The sequence below is a fragment of the Scyliorhinus torazame genome, chromosome 8 (assembly GCF_047496885.1).
Source record: "Scyliorhinus torazame isolate Kashiwa2021f chromosome 8, sScyTor2.1, whole genome shotgun sequence".
In the NCBI taxonomy this organism is placed as follows: Eukaryota; Metazoa; Chordata; class Chondrichthyes; order Carcharhiniformes; family Scyliorhinidae; genus Scyliorhinus; species Scyliorhinus torazame.
The window spans coordinates 109722091-109741131 of NC_092714.1; the positions used below are offsets into that span (position 1 = coordinate 109722091).

The window sequence follows — 19041 nt, forward strand, 5'->3', positions numbered from 1 at the left end:
AGTTGATGACTAATGTGGAGTATAGTTCCCTGGTCTGCCGTGATCTTCCAGAATTTTGCCCAAATTACCATTCTTCGCCTATAGATCTAGGAGAGGATGAACAGCACAGAGATGCAGTGGTTAGCACTGCTGAATCGGCACCAAGGACCTTGGGTCAATTCCGGCCCCGGGTCACTGTCCATGTGGAGTTTGCACATTCTCCCCGTGTCTCACCCCCCACAATCCAAAGATGTGCAGGGTAGGTGGATTGGCCATATCTTTTTATTAAAACAGTAAAACATTTATACAAGGCCAAACAGTACAAACACTAATTTTGCGTTGGAGAAACAGGGTAGCCTCCCCTCAGTACCAACTTATGGCCACGCTAAATTAACCCTTAATTGGAAAAAAAAGAATTGGGTACTCTAAATTTTAAAAGACAAATAAATAATAAATCTAGGACAGTGAATTTGGATTTTCTCTGGCGTGCAATGCCCACTGGAAGGATGATGGGAAGGATCGGATGATACTTTTATTATTCATCAGACGTGGACTATGCTCGGATTGCTATGTTTATTGCCGATCTCTAATTTCACCGAGTAGATGAAAGTCAGTAAATTTGCAGTTTACCCTGTCAGAATATTATTGAATCCCTTTAACAAAATCTAGTACCTCTAAACAGAATGTTAAAGAAGTGTTAATGGCATCAGGTGATAGAAATTTGAAAAATAAAGCCAATTGTCTTCAAGTTGCATGGACAATTTTCTCAACCTTCTTGTCGCAGGTTAAAAATCCTACAGGATGCAAATTTAAGCGCATTTTCACACTTTTTCTCCTTTGGGGAACAGTGAGGAAATGGTGAAAGGATTTCTGAACTGATTATCAGCCCATTGAACCGAGTTATGAACACTCCTTCCATGTCCAACAAGCCCTGGTGTTGGACTTGAATGTAAAGATTCTGGTCCTGAGGTAGAGAAGTGCCACAAGAGCACATGGAGAGATTAGTGAAAAATGTATTGAGAACACCATCACCTATTTAAATCATCCATCAGCAAAAGATTTTAATGACATAGTATCTATTGATTTAAAGGTGTGGAATAAGGACAGAAATATTTTCATTTTACATTTCATAGACAACGCAATAATATTCAGTCTTTGTACAGTAATGCATTGCGAAGACAAAAGAGTGATTGTAGTTAAATTCATGGAAAAATGGATAGGGACCAGATTGGGGCACTAGTAAAATACCTGACTGACAATGGGGGTTGGGGTAGAATTTGCCAATGACAAATTAAAAGACGTGTAAAAATATGAACATTGTAGTGATGAACACTGCAGCTGAAAGTCCTTTCAGTGATGGGTTTTGTGAAAGAAATCATGTGGTGATTGATGAGATGTTCTGTAAGATCTTACTATTTGGTTGTCAGCTAACATCTGCCCTGGCATGGGCAATCCAGGGGAAGAATTTGCTCAAATGGTTGGGGGCTGTAGTCGGTATACGTTTGTCTGTAGCAGAAATCCAAAAACACCTGTGATGTGAGATCACACCTAACCTTGGAAGGGACTGCAAGTAGTTCCACCTTTTTTGTGCACCTGATTGCCCTACTTTCAGGGAGAAGGGCATTCATTAAGGAGAATTCTTAGTGAAAGTTCAACGAGCCTCACAGCACTTAGGAATGTATGAAAGAGAGGGTCAGAAAGGGTGAATAGTTCCAAGTGAAGTAATAGATTGTGATGGGAAGACAGTAATTCTCCAACATGGAATCAAACTATTTAGATGCAACACCTAGATTAATTGGGATTGATTATAAACATCCAGGTAATGCATGAGTGGACCACAATGCATATGTGGAACCTGACGGGGTTGGTGGAGGAGGTCTAGGGGGATCTTAAGAGGTGCACTTGACATTGGCAGGGAGGGTGCAGGTGGTGAAAATGAATGTGCTCCCAAGGTTTTTGTTTGTGTTTCAGTCCCTCCCGATTTTTCTCCCTAAAGCCTTTTTCCGGAAAGTGGACTTTTCTACCTAAAGCCTTTTCCTCGGAAATTGTGTGGGCGGGGAAGGTGCCGAGGGTAAAGAGGGCTCTGGTGCAAAGACAAAGGCATGGAGGGGTTGGAGTTCCCAACCTGATGCATTACTATTGGACAGTGAATATGGAGAAGGTGAGGTGATATGGGGGGGGTTCTGGATCGGGCTGGAGGAGGGGTCCTGTAATAGCTAGAATTTGAGGGCTCTGATGACACCCCATTGCCACTGGCTCTGAGGAAGTATACGGGTAGTCCGGTGGTGGAGTTGACTATTAAGATATTTGGCAATATTTGAGGAGCAGTTTGTCATGGTGGGGCGAGGGACTGAAAGGGGAAAAATGTACAAACTTTACACTTTGAATCATAGAATTTACAGTGCAGAAGGAGGCCATTCAGCTCATCAAGTCTGCACCAGCTCTTGGAAAGCGCACCTACTTCTCCACCCTATCCTCATAACCCAGTAACCCCACCTCGCCAAGGGGCAATTTAGCATGGCCAACCCACCTAACCTGCACATCTTTGGTCTGTGGGAGGAAACCGGAGCACCCGGAGGAAACTCACGCAGACAAGGGGATTGGTGTTATTGTTTGTGTTTAGAATAAAATAAATTTTAAAAAGGTTTCATTATAAACTTGTAGAATCTGAGCAATTAGTAGAAGATGAGGCTTCCTGTAGATCACATAATCATATGTTTGACAGCTGTGATGAACAGAATAAGGTAGACAAGGAGCTGGATGATGATAGACAAATTGATAGCGATGTACAGGGTAGGGCCATTTTTCCCAAGAGATACCAAAAGTCGATAATAGGGTAACGTGCACACCAGAGGGTCCATTGAATGGAGGAATTTGATCATTGCAGAGAGAGCCTGGAGGGCATTGGCAAATTCAAGCATTGGCTAAATGTTCAAGATGGTGGACAAGAATGGTCGGGCAAATGGCGTAAAAATGTGGAAAGTTAGAAAACGCAGTGTGAGTCCCCATATTGTATCTAGAAGTGATTTGAGGTCTAGGAAAAGATAACTTACTGGAACATAACCTTGGGGAGGGAGCGATCATGTCGCAGTAGTCCAGAACGAGATAGGGGCGGGATTCTCCGACCCCTCGCCGGGTCGGAGAATCGCCGGGGGTCGGCATGAATCCCACCCCCTCTGCCCTCCAAATTCTCCGGGCCCCCAAAAATCGGCCCGGCGTGAGTCGCGGCGCCCGCCTCAGAGAATGGCAGGGTCTGGCGCAACTCAATGGGCCCCGGGGCTACCCGAATTCTCCGGCCTGCGATGGACCGAATTCCCGCCCGTCTTCTGCCGGTCCCGCCAGCGTAAATTGGAGTAGGTCCCTTACCGGTGGGACCTGGTGGCGCGGGCGGCCTCCAGGGTTCTTGGAGGGGGGGGGGTACTGGGGGATCTGGCCCCGGGAGGTGCCCCCACGGTGGCCTGGCCCGCGATCGAGGCCCACCGATCCGCGGGTGGGCCTGTGCTGTGGGGGCACTCTATCCTTCCGCATTGGAGACTGTACCGGTCCGCCATTCCCGGTGCGGAAGTGAAGCCCTCTGCGCATGCGCGGGTTTGACGCCAGCACGCTTTGGCGCTCCCGCACAAGCGCCAACTCGCGGCGGCCGGCGGAGGCCCTTCGGCCCCGGTTGGCACCCCTTTCCCGCCGGCCGGAGGGGCACAAACCCCTCCGGGGCCGGCCTAGCCCCTGAAGGTGCGGAGGATTCCACACCTTTGGAGCGGCCCAACGCCAGAGTGGTTCATGCCACTCCGTCCCGCCAGGTAGGGGAGAATCCTGCCCAGGGAGTGCAAGTGGAGGCCGTAGTTTGACCAGAACAAGAAGTATAGAACAATCCAGGAATGCTCCTTGAAATAGAAACCCTTATGATCAGGAAGTTTTGGTGACCACAAATAAATTAGAATATAAATCGATGAGAGGCAAAACAAAAAGGGTTGATAGTTGAAAAGAATTTGGTGTCCAACTTGAAGTACCGGATAGGGGGGAGCCAGCCTTATCACACAGGTGGTAATGTATGGAAAAAGTACTTCCTGATGGAATATTCAAGACTAAAGCAAAACGAGTGGATTGATGTTTGGATGAGAATGTTAGAATGGACCCCCCAGGAAAAATGATCTTGAATACTATTTAGCTCTCTTAGTCACATATTCGTGAGAATGTAAGTCGATCGATATAACGGCTGCATTTTTGTATGGTGAAAAATTTCAAATAGAAATATTTATGAATCCTTCTAAAAAAGTGAGTGATGAAGAAGGGAAATTAAACAAATGGATTTATTGATTAAAGGATGCGCCAAGAGTATGGTATTTTTTGATAGGCCTGTCTCGCTGGAAAGTAAGTTGTATTCAGCTGAAAGCAGACCTAGCAATGCTGTATTGGAATCACAAAGAGAAACCAGCAGGCATTTTTATGATGTACTTTGATGATTTTCTATGGGAAAGGGTTCTGTGGAATTTGAGCACTTTATTATAGTTGAGATAAAAGAGGAATTTATGATTGGACATAAGATTGGGGCCTTTAAATGTATAGATTTAGACAGTAAGCAGAATAGGTTATCTTGAATCACTTAGAAATTGTTAATTGCATCCAAATAAATTGGGCCAGGCCCTCACAAAGATGATCTTACAGCCAAAGAAGAAACAGCGCAATTGAGAAGCTTGATTGGAAAGTTAAACTGGTTATGCACTCAGACAACACCCAATGGAACTTAGTGTTATGTTGAAACACGCTACAGTTGAGGAGGTTCTGAGGGAACATAAAACATGAAGGAATTTCAATTCAGGCAAATACACCCAAATTTCCTGCCTTGGGTGACCTGAAAAATGCCAATTTGTCCATTTTAGTGATGTTTTCCATGCCAGTCTTCCAGATGGGTATTTAAATACAACTGGGTTTATCACAATCTTAGTGGGTGAAAACAAAAAAAAGGAAAGTGGTTAAATTACCCTGTAAAGCATTGTTTCTGCAAGTACTGCTCCTCGGACAAGGGGAATAAGATGCCTCAGTCTCTGCGTGTCTTGTGTGTCTTATTGATCGATAGGGAAGAGGAAATAAATGGCAGCACTGCAACAAAAGGCTAAATAGTAAAGTAATTGTCATCAGCAAAATGCCAAAGAAATTTATCAGAATTTCCTGAAATAACCTTCCTTTAAATCTACACAAAGTACCTGCTCGACTTTCTAAATCCACTTCTACTTTAATTCAGCAACTAGCTATCCTGATCGCTCAGCATTACACTTGATGCTGTAGAAGTGATCATAGTTACAGCATAGAAGGAAGCCATTTGGCCTATCCTGTCTGTGCTAGCTCTCTGAAGGCGCAATTCATATTTTGCCACTCCCCACCACCACCCCCCCCTTCTCTCTGTAGCCCTGCACATTCTTCCTTTTTCAGATAATAATCCAATTCCCTCAATTGAATCTGTCTCCACCACACTCTCAGGCAGTACATTCCAGATCCTCACCACTCACTGTGTGAAAAAACTTTTCCTCATATCGCTATTCCTTCTTTTCAAAAATTACCTTAAACCTGTGACCTCTGGTTCACGTTCCTTCCACCAATGGGAACAGTTTCTCCCCATCTACTGTGTACAGACCCCTCCTGATATTGAATATCTCTCCAATCTCCTCCCTTCTCTTTTCCGAGAAAACAGCCCCAACTTCTCCAATAACTCTCAGGTATATTTTCTGCCCCCTCTCTTATGCTTTGCATCCTTTCTAAAGGGTGGTACCCTGAACTGGACACAGTACTCCCGTTGAGGCTGAATCATTGCTTTATACAGCTTTAAAATAATATGCTTGCTTTTATATTCTATTGGTAAAGCCCAGGTTACTGTATGCTTTGTTATACACGCTGTCAACCTGTCCCACCACATTCATTGATATATACACATATACAGACACCCTTTAGAACTGCACCCTTTTATTATGTCTTTCTTCTACTTCCTACCAAAATGAATCACTTAATACCTCTCTGCATTAAACTTAATCTGCCACTTGCCCTCCCATTCCATCAACTATTCTCTGTCGTTTTGAAGTTCTGCATTAATGGGAAATGTAATGTGTGGCCACGTCATTGTCAAATGATTTGCAAGTGTACACCGTTATAGGGCTGGTGCTTTCACTATTCACCAGAAAATGGGCTGAGTGCATAATGGGTTGAAATCTGGACACAGAAATTCCAGGCTTGATTCAGTACGCTATTCAATGAGAGTATTCCAACAAGGGGCTCCAATAGTGATCAGAAATGGGATTTATTTTAATTCTTACACTGCATCTGGATACTCGGACTAGTTGCCTTGGATACTCGGACCAGTTATGGTATTGTACTCTGACCCAGCTGAAATGGACTAATGCTATAGTGGTCAGGGATGGAATCTGCAATCTCCTTGGCCTACATGCATATCATACAATGTATATCTTTCCATTCAGCCAATGGAGAAATCCCTTGCATTCTTATTAGCAAGTTATTCTGTAAGAGACGAAACCTTTTGTGAACACAATTCAATAATTGTCAGCCAAGAAATTTTATTAAGTGTTTGAAAATAAATGCAATAGTTCTTGTGCAGAAAACATCTAAACAGTAAGTGCACAAATCACTTTTTGAAACATACTAAAACCCTTTTTTTTTTTTAACTTTCAGTGGCAATGAAAGCCATGAATAAAGTAGCAAGTCACATAAACGAAATGCAGAAATTACATGAAGAATATGGTGCTGTGTTTGACCAGCTTATATCTGAGCAAACCGGAGAGAAAAAAGAGGTGAGGAAAATATTCAGTTGAACTTGCTGGAACATCACACACACACGCATACATTTTGTATATAATTAAATTCCTTGCCAATGCCCTGACTGATATAAACTAGACCGCCTTCCTCCCTTCTCTTTATTATGTTGAAATGATAGAGGAAAATACCTACTGTGAATTTCTCCACAACTGATATCTGTACTGACACATTAATATGTGTTTCATTAAGGTGGTTCATTCCCACTCATTGTTTGGTTCTCCTTATTTCTTGTGTTGAAAGTGACCGCTTCTGAAGAACCTGGTTAATAATGCCTTAAAAATGCCTAATTATTTTGTGATAACCTTTCTTTAGATACTTATCTACAAAAATGTGACTTTAGCTCCTTGAAACTATAGTTCCTGTTAAGCAGCTGTAGATGTATGTAAGAGTCAGTGTATTTTATAACATTTATTAGAATAAAGCAGATGATTTAATTTATTCTCTTTTCTATAATACAGGTTTGATTCCAGTTGTTAAAAATTCTTGAGATATTTATTTTTATCACTTGATATGAACCATGAAGTGGGCTAATTAACTGGCTTCATTATATTCTAGGAATCATAAAGCTTACTTGAAAAGTTAGTTTTATTTATAATGAGATATTATGTTAACTGAGACTGGAGTCACATAAAGGGACAGAGGCAGGATAATTCTTTGTTCCTTTAGAGGGAAGTGCAATCAAATGTCCTTCATGTCAAGCAATGTATTAAGCCTGGACATGTCAACAATTTTTGAAAAAATTAACACAAAGTGGACAACAACAATAGCAGCTATCAGTATTTGCAAAGCACCTTTCATGCAGTAAAGCATCACTTCACAGGGTCATTATGAAGCAAAATTTGATAACGAGTGATATTAGCTGGTAGTAGGGCTACTGGTCAAAGATTTATGGGTCTTCTTAAAGGAGGAAAGAGAGACAGAGAGGTTTAGGGAAGGAATTCCAGAGCTTAGAGTCTAAGCCGCTGAAGGAAAAGTCTGTATGGATGGTGAAGAAAATAAAATTGGCGCTTCTCATAAGGTCGGAATTAACTGAGCTCTGTTACCTCGGAGGGTTGTGGGGCTGAAGGATATTACAGCGATAAGAAGGGGCAAGATCGTGGAAGGAACTGAAAACAAGAATGGAAATTTTAAAATCTGATTGTTGCTTAATTGGGAACCAATGTTGGTCAGTGAGCACAGGGATGATAGGTGAAGAGGAGTTGATGACCTAAGAGCGTGGGCAGCAGAGTTCTGGATGATCTCGAGTTTACAGAGGGTATATCTGTGGCTGGTCAGCAGCTCATTAGAATAGGGGACAAGAGTTTCAGCAGTAGATAATCATTAGGACAACATTGGAAACTGGATAAAATATGAAATTCACTATCTGACTATAATAGAAAGGCTACATCTCCTGCCACTGCACTGGAACAGGATGTTGGTGCCACTGGCATCATCACTGAGAGCCTGTTGTCCTGGAACAGGAAATCCGCCTCAACTCACTGCTCCATTTGCTATCTCAGTCATCACCCCCTCACTGCTTTGCCTCCTGCTCCCCTCGCTGTCCTGCTTATCACTCCCCTCACTGCCATGCTTGCTGCTTTGACCGGCACCCACCTCACTGCCTCTTGCTGCTTCTTGCTTACTGCTTTGCTAGCCATTCCCCTCAATGCCCCATTTTCTGCTTTGTTCGCTGCCAAACTATTTGCTGCTCAGAGAGCAGGGTGGTGAGTGAAATAGTGAGGGCTCAAGTCTTGGACGCAGGGTGTTGAGCAGCAATAGGGGCAGCAAGTGGGAGGTGAGCAGTGTTAAAGCGAGACAGCAAGGCGGTCACTGTGTGAGGCAGCAAAGAGTTGGGAGTGAGGCAGCGAACAGCAGGCATTATAAACAGTGTTCTTTAATGCAGGTAGCTACCTGCAGAGTCGCTGGAAGTGACGTTACAGGCACTGTGACTGCATGTGCAGTGAGTTTGTCCCATTCAGTTGCGATGGTGACAAACACAGCCTAACAGAAAACACGGAGGGGAGGCAGGTGGCAACGTGGTATTGTCACTGGACTAGTAACCCAGAGACCCAGGGGAACCGGGTTTGAATCCCACCACAACAGATGAATTCAGTAAAAATTTGGAATTATAAATAAAATGATAAGAACATAAGAACTAGAAGCAGGAGTAGGCCATCTGGCCCCTCGAGCCTGCTCCACCATTCAATGAGATCATGGCTGATCTTTTGTGGACTCAGCTCCACTTTCCAGCCCGAACACCATAACCCTTAATCCCTTTAGTCTTCAAAAAACTATCTATCTTTATCTTAAAAACATTTAATGAAGGAGCCTCTACTGCTTCACTGGGCAAGGAATTCCATAGATTCACAACCCTTTGGGTGAAGAAGTTCCTCCTAAACTCAGTCCTAAATCTACTTCCCCTTATTTTGAGGCTATGCCCCCTAGTTCTGCTTTCACCCGCCAGTGGAAACAACCTGCCCGCATCTATCCTATCTATTCCCTTCATAATTTTTTATGTTTCTATAAGATCCCCCTTCATCCTTCTAAATTCCAACGAGTACAGTCCCAGACTCAACCTCTCCTCGTAATCCAACCCCTTCAGCTCTGGGATTAACCTAGTGAATCTCCTCTGCACACCCTCCAGTGCCAGTACGTCCTTTCTCAAGTAAGGAGACCAAAACTGAACACAATACTCCAGGTGTGGCCTCACTAACACCTTATACAATTGCAGCATAACCTCCCTAGTCTTAAACTCCATCCCTCTAGCAGTGAAGGACACAATTCCATTTGCCTTCTTAATCACCTGTTGCACCTGTAAACCAACTTTTTGCGACTCATGCACTAGCACACCCAGGTCTCTCTGCACAGCAGCATGTTTTAATATTTTATCATTTAAATAATAATCCCTTTTGCTGTTATTCCTACCAAAATGGATAACCTCACATTTGTCAACATTGTATTCCATCTGCCAGACCCTAGCCCATTCACTTAGCCTATCCAAATCCCTCTGCAGACTTCCAGTATCCTCTGCACTTTTTGCTTTACCACTTATCTTAGTGTTGTCTGCAAACTTGGACACATTGCACTTGGTCCCCAACTCCAAATCATCTATGTAAATTGTGAACAGTTGTGGGCCCAACACTGATCCCTGAGGGACACCACTAGCTACTGATTGCCAACCAGAGAAACACCCATTAATCCCCACTCTTTGCTTTCTATTGATTAACCAATCCTCTATCCATGCTACTACTTTCCCCTTAATGCCATGCATCTTTATCTTATGCAGCAACCTTTTGTGTGGCACCTTGTCAAAGGCTTTCTGGAAATCCAGATATACCACATCCATTGGCTCCCCATTATCTACCGCACTGGTAAAGTCCTCGAAAAATTCCACTATATTAGTGAGGCATGACCTGCCCTTTATGAACCCATGCTGCGTCTGCCCAATGGGACAATTTCCATCCAGATGCCTCGCTATTTCTTCCTTGATGATAGATTCCAGCGTCTTCTCTACTACCGAAGTTAAGCTCACTGGCCTATAATTACCCGCTTTCTGCCTACCTCCTTTTTTAAACAGTGGTGTCACATTTGCTAATTTCCAATCCGCCGGGACCACCCCAGAGTCTAGTGAATTTTGGTAAATTATCACTAGTGCATTTGCAATTTCCCTAGCCATCTCTTTTAGCACTCTGGGATGCATTCCATCAGGGCCAGGAGACTTGTCTACCTTTAGCCCCATTAGCTTGCCCATCACTACCTCCTTGGTGATAACAATCCTCTCAAGGTCCTCACCTGTAATAGCCTCATTTCCATCAGTCACTGGCATGTTATTTGTGTCTTCCACTGTGAAGACCGACCCAAAAAACCTGTTCAGTTCCTCAGCCATTTCCTCATCTCCCATTATTAAATCTCCCTTCTCATCCACTAAAGGACCAATATTTACCTTAGCCACTCTTTTTTGTTTTATATATTTGTGGAAACTTTTACTATCTGTTGTTATATTCTGAACAAGTTTACTCTCATAATCTATCTTACTCTTCTTTATAGCTTTTTTAGTAGCTTTCTGTTGCCCCATAAAGATTTCCCAGTCCTCTAGTCTCCCACTAATCTTTGCTACTTTGTATTATTTTTCCTTCAATTTGATACTCTCCCTTATTTCCTTAGATATCCACGGTCGATTTTCCCTCTTTCTCCCGTCCTTCCTTTTTGTTGGTATAAACCTTTGCTGAGCACTGTGAAAAATCGCTTGGAACTTCCTCAACTGTTTCACCATAAAGTCTTTGCTCCCAGTCTACCTTAGCTAGTTCTTCTCTCATCCCATTGTAATCTCCTTTGTTTAAGCACAAAACACTAGTGCTTGATTTTACCTGTATTTTAAATTGCACCATATTGTGATCGCTCCTTCCGAGAGATCCCTAACTATGAGATCCTGAATCAATCCTGTTTCATTACACAGGACCAGATCTAGGACCGCTTGTTCCCTCGTAGGTTCCATTACATACTGTTCAAGGAAACTATCGCGGATACATTCTATAAACTCCTCCTCAAGGCTGCCTTGACCGACCTGGTTAAACCAATCGACATGTAGATTAAAATCCCCCATGATAACTGCTGTACCATTTCTACATGCATCAGTTATTTCTTTGTTTATTGTCTGCCCCACCATAATGTTACTATTTGGTGGCCTATAGACTACTCCTATCAGTGACTTTTTCGCCTTATTATTCCTGATTTCCACCCAAATGGATTCAACCTTATCCTCCATAGCACCGATGTCATCCCTTACTGTTGCCCGGATGTCATCCTTAAATAACAAAGCTACACCACCTCCCTTACCATCCACTCTGTCCTTCCGAATAGTTTGATACCCTCGGATATTTAACTCCCAGTCGTGACCATCCTTTAACCATGTTTCTGTAATGGCCACTAAATCATAGTCATTCACGATGATTTGCGCCATCAACTCATTTACCTTATTCCGAATACTACGAGCATTCAGGTAAAGTACCCTTATGTTGGCTTTTTTACCTCTGTTCTGAATCTTAACACCTCGATCAGTAAACTCTCCTAAGTTATATTTCCTCTTAACCTTTCTCCTAATTTTCCTTGTCATTGAACCCATATCTTCATATAACAACCTGCCGCGTCGCTTACCATTATTGTTTTCACTTCCCGTTTTATTCCTTTTAGTATTCCTGGTCCTATTAACTGAGCTCCCCTCAGTCACTGTACCTTGTACTGTCGCCCTTTTTGATTTTTGACTATGGCTTCTCTGCCTTACACTTACCCCGAACTGCCTTTTGTTTCTGTCCCTGTTTTACTACCTTCCAACCTCCTGCATCGGTTCCCATCCCCTTGCCACATTAGTTTAAACTCTCCCCAACAGCTCTAGCAAACACCCCCCCTAGGACATCGGTTCCAGTCCTGCCCAGGTGCAGACCGTCCGGTTTGTGCTGGTCCCACCTTCCCCAGAACCGCTTCCAATGCCCCAGGAATTTGAATCCTTCCCTCTTGCACCATCTGTCGAGCCATGCATTCATCCTATCTATCCTGATATTCCTACTCTGACTAGCTCGTGGCACTGGTAGCAATCCTGAGATTACTACCTTTGAGGTCCTATATTTTAGTTTAATCCTAACTCCCTGAATTCAGCTTGTAGGACCTCGTCCCGTTTTATACCTATATCGTTGGTGCCTCTGTGCACCACGACAGCTGGCTGTTCACCCCCCCCCCCGACCCTTGCACCAGGGAGGCAACATGCCATCCTGGAGTCTCGATTGCGTCCGCAGAACCGCCTGTCTATTCCCCTTACAATTGAGTCCCCTATCACTATGATGAATTGTGAATCATGAAATCATTGTTGATTGTCGTAAAAATCAATCTGGTTCATGATTCACAATTCATTTATTACGTTCCTTCATTCACACCATTACTGGTGAGAGTTGTAGTAAAATGGTCAAAGGTTGATAACAAACCATTGTAATTGATTGAGATGTTAATTTTTCCTAAAAACTGTGAAACAAATGTTTTTTTTTTAAAAAAAAATATTACCTGGTCTGGTAATGTCAAAACCCTAGTGTTAAACATTTAATGCAGCTGTCATCTCCCCTAGTTTTTGTTGATTGCTTTTAATTGCCGTTGCTCATCCTCTGCACACAAAGCATCAGCTTGCAATTATATATCACCCTTGTGTACAAAAATTCCCAGGCACTTCACAGAGGAACAAATTGAACAGGCTGGTGGGAAACATAGCAATGACGCAGAGTAAGCTGGAGTGAGGCATCTTGCGGCTTGCTGTGTTAGTTTGACTTGTTCCTTCTGCTCAAAAAAATGATTGTCCACAAGGTTGTTGGAATGTGAGATGATAATGGTGGGATCAAGGCAACAGGGCAACTGGAACCTTGGTGAACAATGGAACGATCGATGAGCTAACAGAGCAAGGACTGAAAAGGAGAGTGAATGTGTGAATTCAATGTAATTTAAGATATAGAAAGTGACACAGAGGAAAATAAAAATTGGATTAAGGGAGGGAAAAGACAAAGGAAAGGGGAGAATTTTTTTAAAAAGAAAACATTTTGTCAAGGCAGACAAGCAGCGCGGGTTCAATTCCCGTACCAGCCTCCCCGAACAGGCGCCAGAATGTGGCGACTAGGGGCTTTTCACAGTAACTTCATTTGAAGCCTATTTGTGACAATAAGCGATTTTCATTTCATTTTTAAAATCTCCAAAAGCAAATCACAAGCTGAAAGAATGAGATTCCATTTTTCTAAATTGTGCAACAGAGATTGATTGGCAATCTTTAACATTGTTTAAAGAGTATTTAAGCTATTAATTATTCGACTTGACTTTCCATGGCAAGTTTAATGTGTAGTTAGTGTGCAAATGCAGCAACTTCCATGAGTATCATGGGGATGTAAAGTCAAAAATACCTTTTTTGCAATGTTCCTGAAGCTATCTGGAAAGTATCTGCTTACACTATTAAATGTTGCTTCATACTGGGTTAGTCGAGAAGTAAAATCCAAGGATCTATGATGGCCCTACTTTCCTAATAGAAAATGAATGTGGTTACAAAAACCTTTGAGAATCACAGCCCTTTGTAGGATCATTGTGTATGTTTGCATGTATAAATATCATATGTTATAAATAAATATGATGTCTCCTTCATTTACAGGTTGTGGATCTTTCTATGGGAGATCTTCTTTTCCATTCTACGGTCACTTGGCTCAATCCACCTGCATCTTTCGGGAAGTGTAAAAAAGACCCTGAGTTAGCAGCATTTGGTATGTTGCAATTTCAAGCTTTATTGCATTTGGGCTTCAGAAATTAAATTTGATATAAATGGTTGTATTTACACTATATTCTTTGGCAACTCAAACAAGTGTGAAACAGCCATCTGACATTGGTCTGACACCTCATGAATCTAATATGCTCAGCAATTTGCTGCATTAGTTTGCCAATTTTGCCATTTGCCAATTAAGCTCACAATCACAAGGCATTAATGCAAAAATGACAGAATCAATGCAGCAGAAGAATTTCAATGTACAAGATTTTTGGTTCTATATATCTTTCAGTGATATTTAATTAATTTTGTTTCTAGTGTTCAAAACAGCAATTGTCCTTGTGTATAAAGATGGTTTCAAGCAGAAAAGGAAACTGGTAAGTGTTCTATTCTAAATTACAACACACACTCTGTCTGTGTAGAATTTTATATTTGGTATACTTAATTAATAAATGATTTTTTTTAGAGAAATAATTTATTTTGGTTGTGAACCCTTGGCAAGTCAACATGTGTTATGCTAAAGTACACGTGGCCACAAACTGAAGTTGAATTATGTTCAATAGGAATTGAGCCTAAAATTATTTCACAGAACAAAAATGTTGTTAATATCTAAAATTATTGGGCAGCATGTGACACAGTGGTTAGCACTGCTGCATATGCCGATGAGGACCTGGGTTCAAATCCCAGCCCTGGGTCACTGTCCGTGTGGAGTTTGCACATTCTCCCCGTGTCTGCGTGGGTTTCACCTCCACAAACCAAAAATGTGCAAGTTAGGTGGATTGGCCATGCTAAATAGCCCCTTAATTGGAAAAAAAATAATAATTGGGTACTCTAAATTTTAAAAAAATATCGAAAATTATTAAATAGAAATGTGAATTGTTCAAGCTACATTATTAGCTAAGATGAACTGGTTCACTTTTTAAAAAAATTTAGAGTACCCAATTAATTTTTTCCAATTAAGGGGCAATTTAGTGTGGCCAATCCACGTAGCCAATCCACCTAGCCTGCACATCTTTGGGGTTGTGGGGGCGAAACCCACGCAAACACTGGGAGAATGTGCAAACTCCACACGGACAGTGACCCAGAGCCGGGATCGAACCTGGGACCTCTGCGCCGTGAGGCAACAGGGCTAACCCACTGCGCCACCGTGCTGTCCAACTGGTTCACTTCTTGCAGCCCTTGCCTGTTAAATAATCTTGTCAAATAATCTCAGCAAGTGATTTATGGAGATGGTTTTACTTAATCTTGATAGAAGCTGTTGCATTTACAAAACATCAAAGTACAGAAATTCTTTTCAGGGCAGTTTTGTGATTGTTTTGAATAGGATTTCTGTGCTCTTGGATGTCAAGAATTATTTTTGCTCAGTTGATATGCGCACCAAACATGTGGTTTCATAGTTCTATAAATCGGGACATGAAGCTATCAAATAATACAGACAAATAGATGGGAAACTCTGCAAGTAGGAACTGTGTAAACCAGATTCTGTATGAAATGAGTGACAAAGTAACAGAAAAAAATGACAGTTAATTTAAAAAATGCTAATTGTGTCTTCAATAAAGGATGACTTTTCTGATGGTACAAGCTTCTGTAAATAACCTTGGTACACAATGTAAAGTTTGTTAATAGTTTTTAAATGTTATTTTGTTTGAATAAAGAAGTGCATGACAAACACAGCACCCAGTGACAAATGAAAAAACAATTATGTTCAGCTTTGCAACTCAAACATTTAACACTTAAGGAATGTTGTGCCGCAAAGGAGAGTAAGGAATGTTGTGCCGTAAAGGAGAGTATGCTGGCCAACCAATTTTAATTTCTTCCTGCTCTGAGGGTAGAGCATCAGCTGCAGCTTTGTGTCAAATAAACCCCAAACCATTTTTTGAGTAATGTTACTAATGGGAAGGGAGAGATGATAAATTGATTTTTTAGTTCTAATATAATTTGGAAGAGAATAATGCTGCAGTGTTTTCCCATTGGTCATTTCACAATTAGACAAAGTCCAAATTGATGAAAGTTTGGCTGGGTCTCTAGCTTTCTCATCAGTGTGACTCAAGCCTGGCTTATTTTTTAAAAATAAATTTAGAGTACCCAATTATTTTTTCCAATTAAGGGCCATTTTTTAGTGTGGCCAATCCGCCTACCCTGCACATCTTTGGGTTGTGGGGGTGAAACCCACGCAGACACGAGGAGAATGTGCAAACTCCATACGGACAGTGACCCAGGGCCAGGATTCGAACCCGGATCCTCAACGCCGTAGGCAGCAATGCTAACCACTGTGCCACTGTGCTGCCCAAGCCTGGCTTATTTTTTGATGCAGTATCTTTGCAGCACAAGATGTGCTCTGTGATGTTTAATGAAAAGCACGACAAATTGTGGCCTGAAGATGAGAAAAGATTGGAAAAATATGAAGATGATATTCTTAAATGTATAAACTGAGAAATTCTGTAGTTATAGCTACCCTTGCCTCCTTTGTTTGATAAAAAAATTAAACCATGAAGTTAGTACAGCAATGAGAACCTCTTCATGCAAGTCTGTTTTTGTTAAGTTACTCAATTTGGCTAGTTGCTAACTTTTACTTTAACATCTTATTTAAATTGCCACTTGGAGCAATTGTTAAAAAGAAATTCAGTTAAGCACATTTGCTTTCCTTATGTTACTTGCTTCTAGTAAAATTGTAACATGAAATGTCACCTTTCCCTCTGTAACAGGGAAACATTTCCCAGAGAGTCTCTGTCTCAGACGACCGGGACCCATTCAGATTTCGTCATATGATTCCAACTCAGGCCTTACAGATTCGATCAGTTACCACCACAGGTATGAAATAGTATTTTGTGTTAATCCGTACAAATCAAAATCGCTGAAACAATAACAAGCTTGAAGCTATAGCAGTGAAATGCTGAACCATTGTGGTGTGAACCAGTGTTTAAATATCAGTTGTGCTTGGCATTAAGGATTGGGTGTTCCCAGGTAGCTAAGTTCTACAAGTTTTCTGCTAGATTGTCATTTAAAAAAACTGCATATAAGGAGGAAAAACATTAAGGAGAATCTATTCAACCTACAGAGTTCATGTTTTAGCCTTTGTCTCGCTGATCACTCACAAGTGGGTCCTGTTGGGGTGGAGGTCAGTCACTCCACACTGTGACTTGGTGTCGCTTGGGGATCTAATGGACTTTTTGTATCTGGAAAAGGTGAAGTGTGCTTTGAAGGGGGCAGGTGAGGGGTTCCACAACTGATGGGGTTTGTCTGTACTACATTTGGGTAGCACGGTAGCATAGTGGTTAGCACGGTTGCTTCACAGCTCCAGGGTCCGAGGTGCGATTCCCGGCTTGGGTCACTGTCTGTGCGGAGTCTGCACGTTCTCCTCGTGAGTGCGTGGGCTTCCTCCGGGTGCTCCGGTTTCCTCCCACAGTCCAAAGATGTGCAGGTTAGGTGGATTGGCCTTGCTAAATTACCCTTAGTGTCCAAAAAAGGTTGGGTGGGGTTATGGGAATAGGGTGGATGTGTGGGCTTGGGTAGGGTGCCTTTTCCAAGGGCCAGTGCAGACTCGATGGGCTGAATGGGATCCTTCTGCCCTGTAAATTCTATGATTCTATTTCAAGGAGCATAAAATGGGGTGTTACTGGGGGAGGGTTGGAGGTTTGTATTGTTTTTCTTTGCTATGTTGTGTGATTTAAGAAATAAAATATCAAAAACGTGAATAGAATTATTTTCCAAAAAAAAACCAACATCGTTCACCTCCTGTCTTCATTGAAGACACACTTGTAGAGCTACGTTTCGCAGACCTGGCTTCTCAAATTAATAAATTTAACATGAATTTGGAGATAAAAGAATTCACTATAGAAAGCAAGTGGAAACAGCAAATTATTAAATTCCTTAAGGTTACCTTGTTATGGATCCCTTTGCTCCAGATAGGTTATGCTGTCATATTTTAAGTAGTTCACCTGCCTTGATATTTCGATAACAACACAAGATAAGGGCATTAGAAAATAGACAGAGAACTCAACATTGCTTCAGGTACTGGTTCTACCTTGGTTGCTTTTCAAAGCAGCAGCCTCAACACTCAACCTCATATTAGACTTTAAATGGGAACATAGAAACCAAAGGTGCTGATGTCATAAGGTTGGAACCAGTAGCTCACTTGATTTTGAAATCCATTTTTTTGTGTGAACTAACGGTTAGTGGGAAGAGGAGAAAGAATTGAATTGAAAGTAGCAGACCATAAAATTGTGATGGTTTTGAGCTGTACAGCAATAATTTTGACAATTAAAACAGATTCGTTTCAAGGACAGACTTCCATATTTTCGAAAACGTTTCTAAATCCACCCACTGGTGGCAGAGTGCTGCCAAGATTTTTCATAGTTCACGTGTAGCCACCTGAGTTGGCCAAGTCCCGATTTAAAGTGGAGAACAGCAAAGGCTGAAGGGAAATTCAGCCAACACAGGCAGAAACCAGCAGGTGCTGGCTTATTGTGTATTAAACTCTGCAAAAGCCCAGACAGCATCGATACCAGTGACCTTCAGCATAATAATGTAGCAGCCATCTACATACTAATGAGCAATCCCCGGGAACAATCACAACATTTGGGACAAACAAAGCTAAGCCAGACTCCCCGGCGCCAGCAGGAGCCAACACAAAAGAGGTTAACAGACACCTCGAGACCACCCATCGATCAGGTAACCGCTCCAGTATTGGAGAAATCGAACCAAGCGATTGGAACGAAGTCCAATCACCTAGAACCAGGTACAGGATCCGCCCCGAAAGGCGGGAAGCTTCTGGGGACTATAAAGGTTAAGCCCCAAGTTCAAATTGTTCTTCTTGACCGGGTCACCCAGCAACGCAAACCAACCTTGACCGTGACCGGTTCAACTGCCGCCGAGAGATCCAGTAAGTCTTAAGTCAACGCTCGCTACGAGATAGGCACTCCTAGCTACCAATCCGTAACAACTTCGAATCCCGCAGACTCAGAACCCGAACAAAAGGCCATTTG

General features: G+C 42.1%; 1 protein-coding gene across 10 annotated transcripts in view; it reads left to right on the forward strand.

Annotated features, from left to right (window-relative positions):
* LOC140428034 (rho guanine nucleotide exchange factor TIAM1-like) overlaps positions 1 to 19041 on the forward strand; it is a 473602-nt gene that overhangs the window by 440619 nt on the left and 13942 nt on the right. For all 10 annotated transcript variants that reach the window (XM_072514009.1, XM_072514007.1, XM_072514011.1 and 7 more), the window contains 4 exons: positions 6655 to 6773; positions 13949 to 14057; positions 14375 to 14433; positions 16762 to 16867. In XM_072514009.1, the coding sequence (XP_072370110.1) occupies positions 6655 to 6773; positions 13949 to 14057; positions 14375 to 14433; positions 16762 to 16867 (393 nt within the window). The remainder of the gene's footprint in view (positions 1 to 6654; positions 6774 to 13948; positions 14058 to 14374; positions 14434 to 16761; positions 16868 to 19041) is intronic.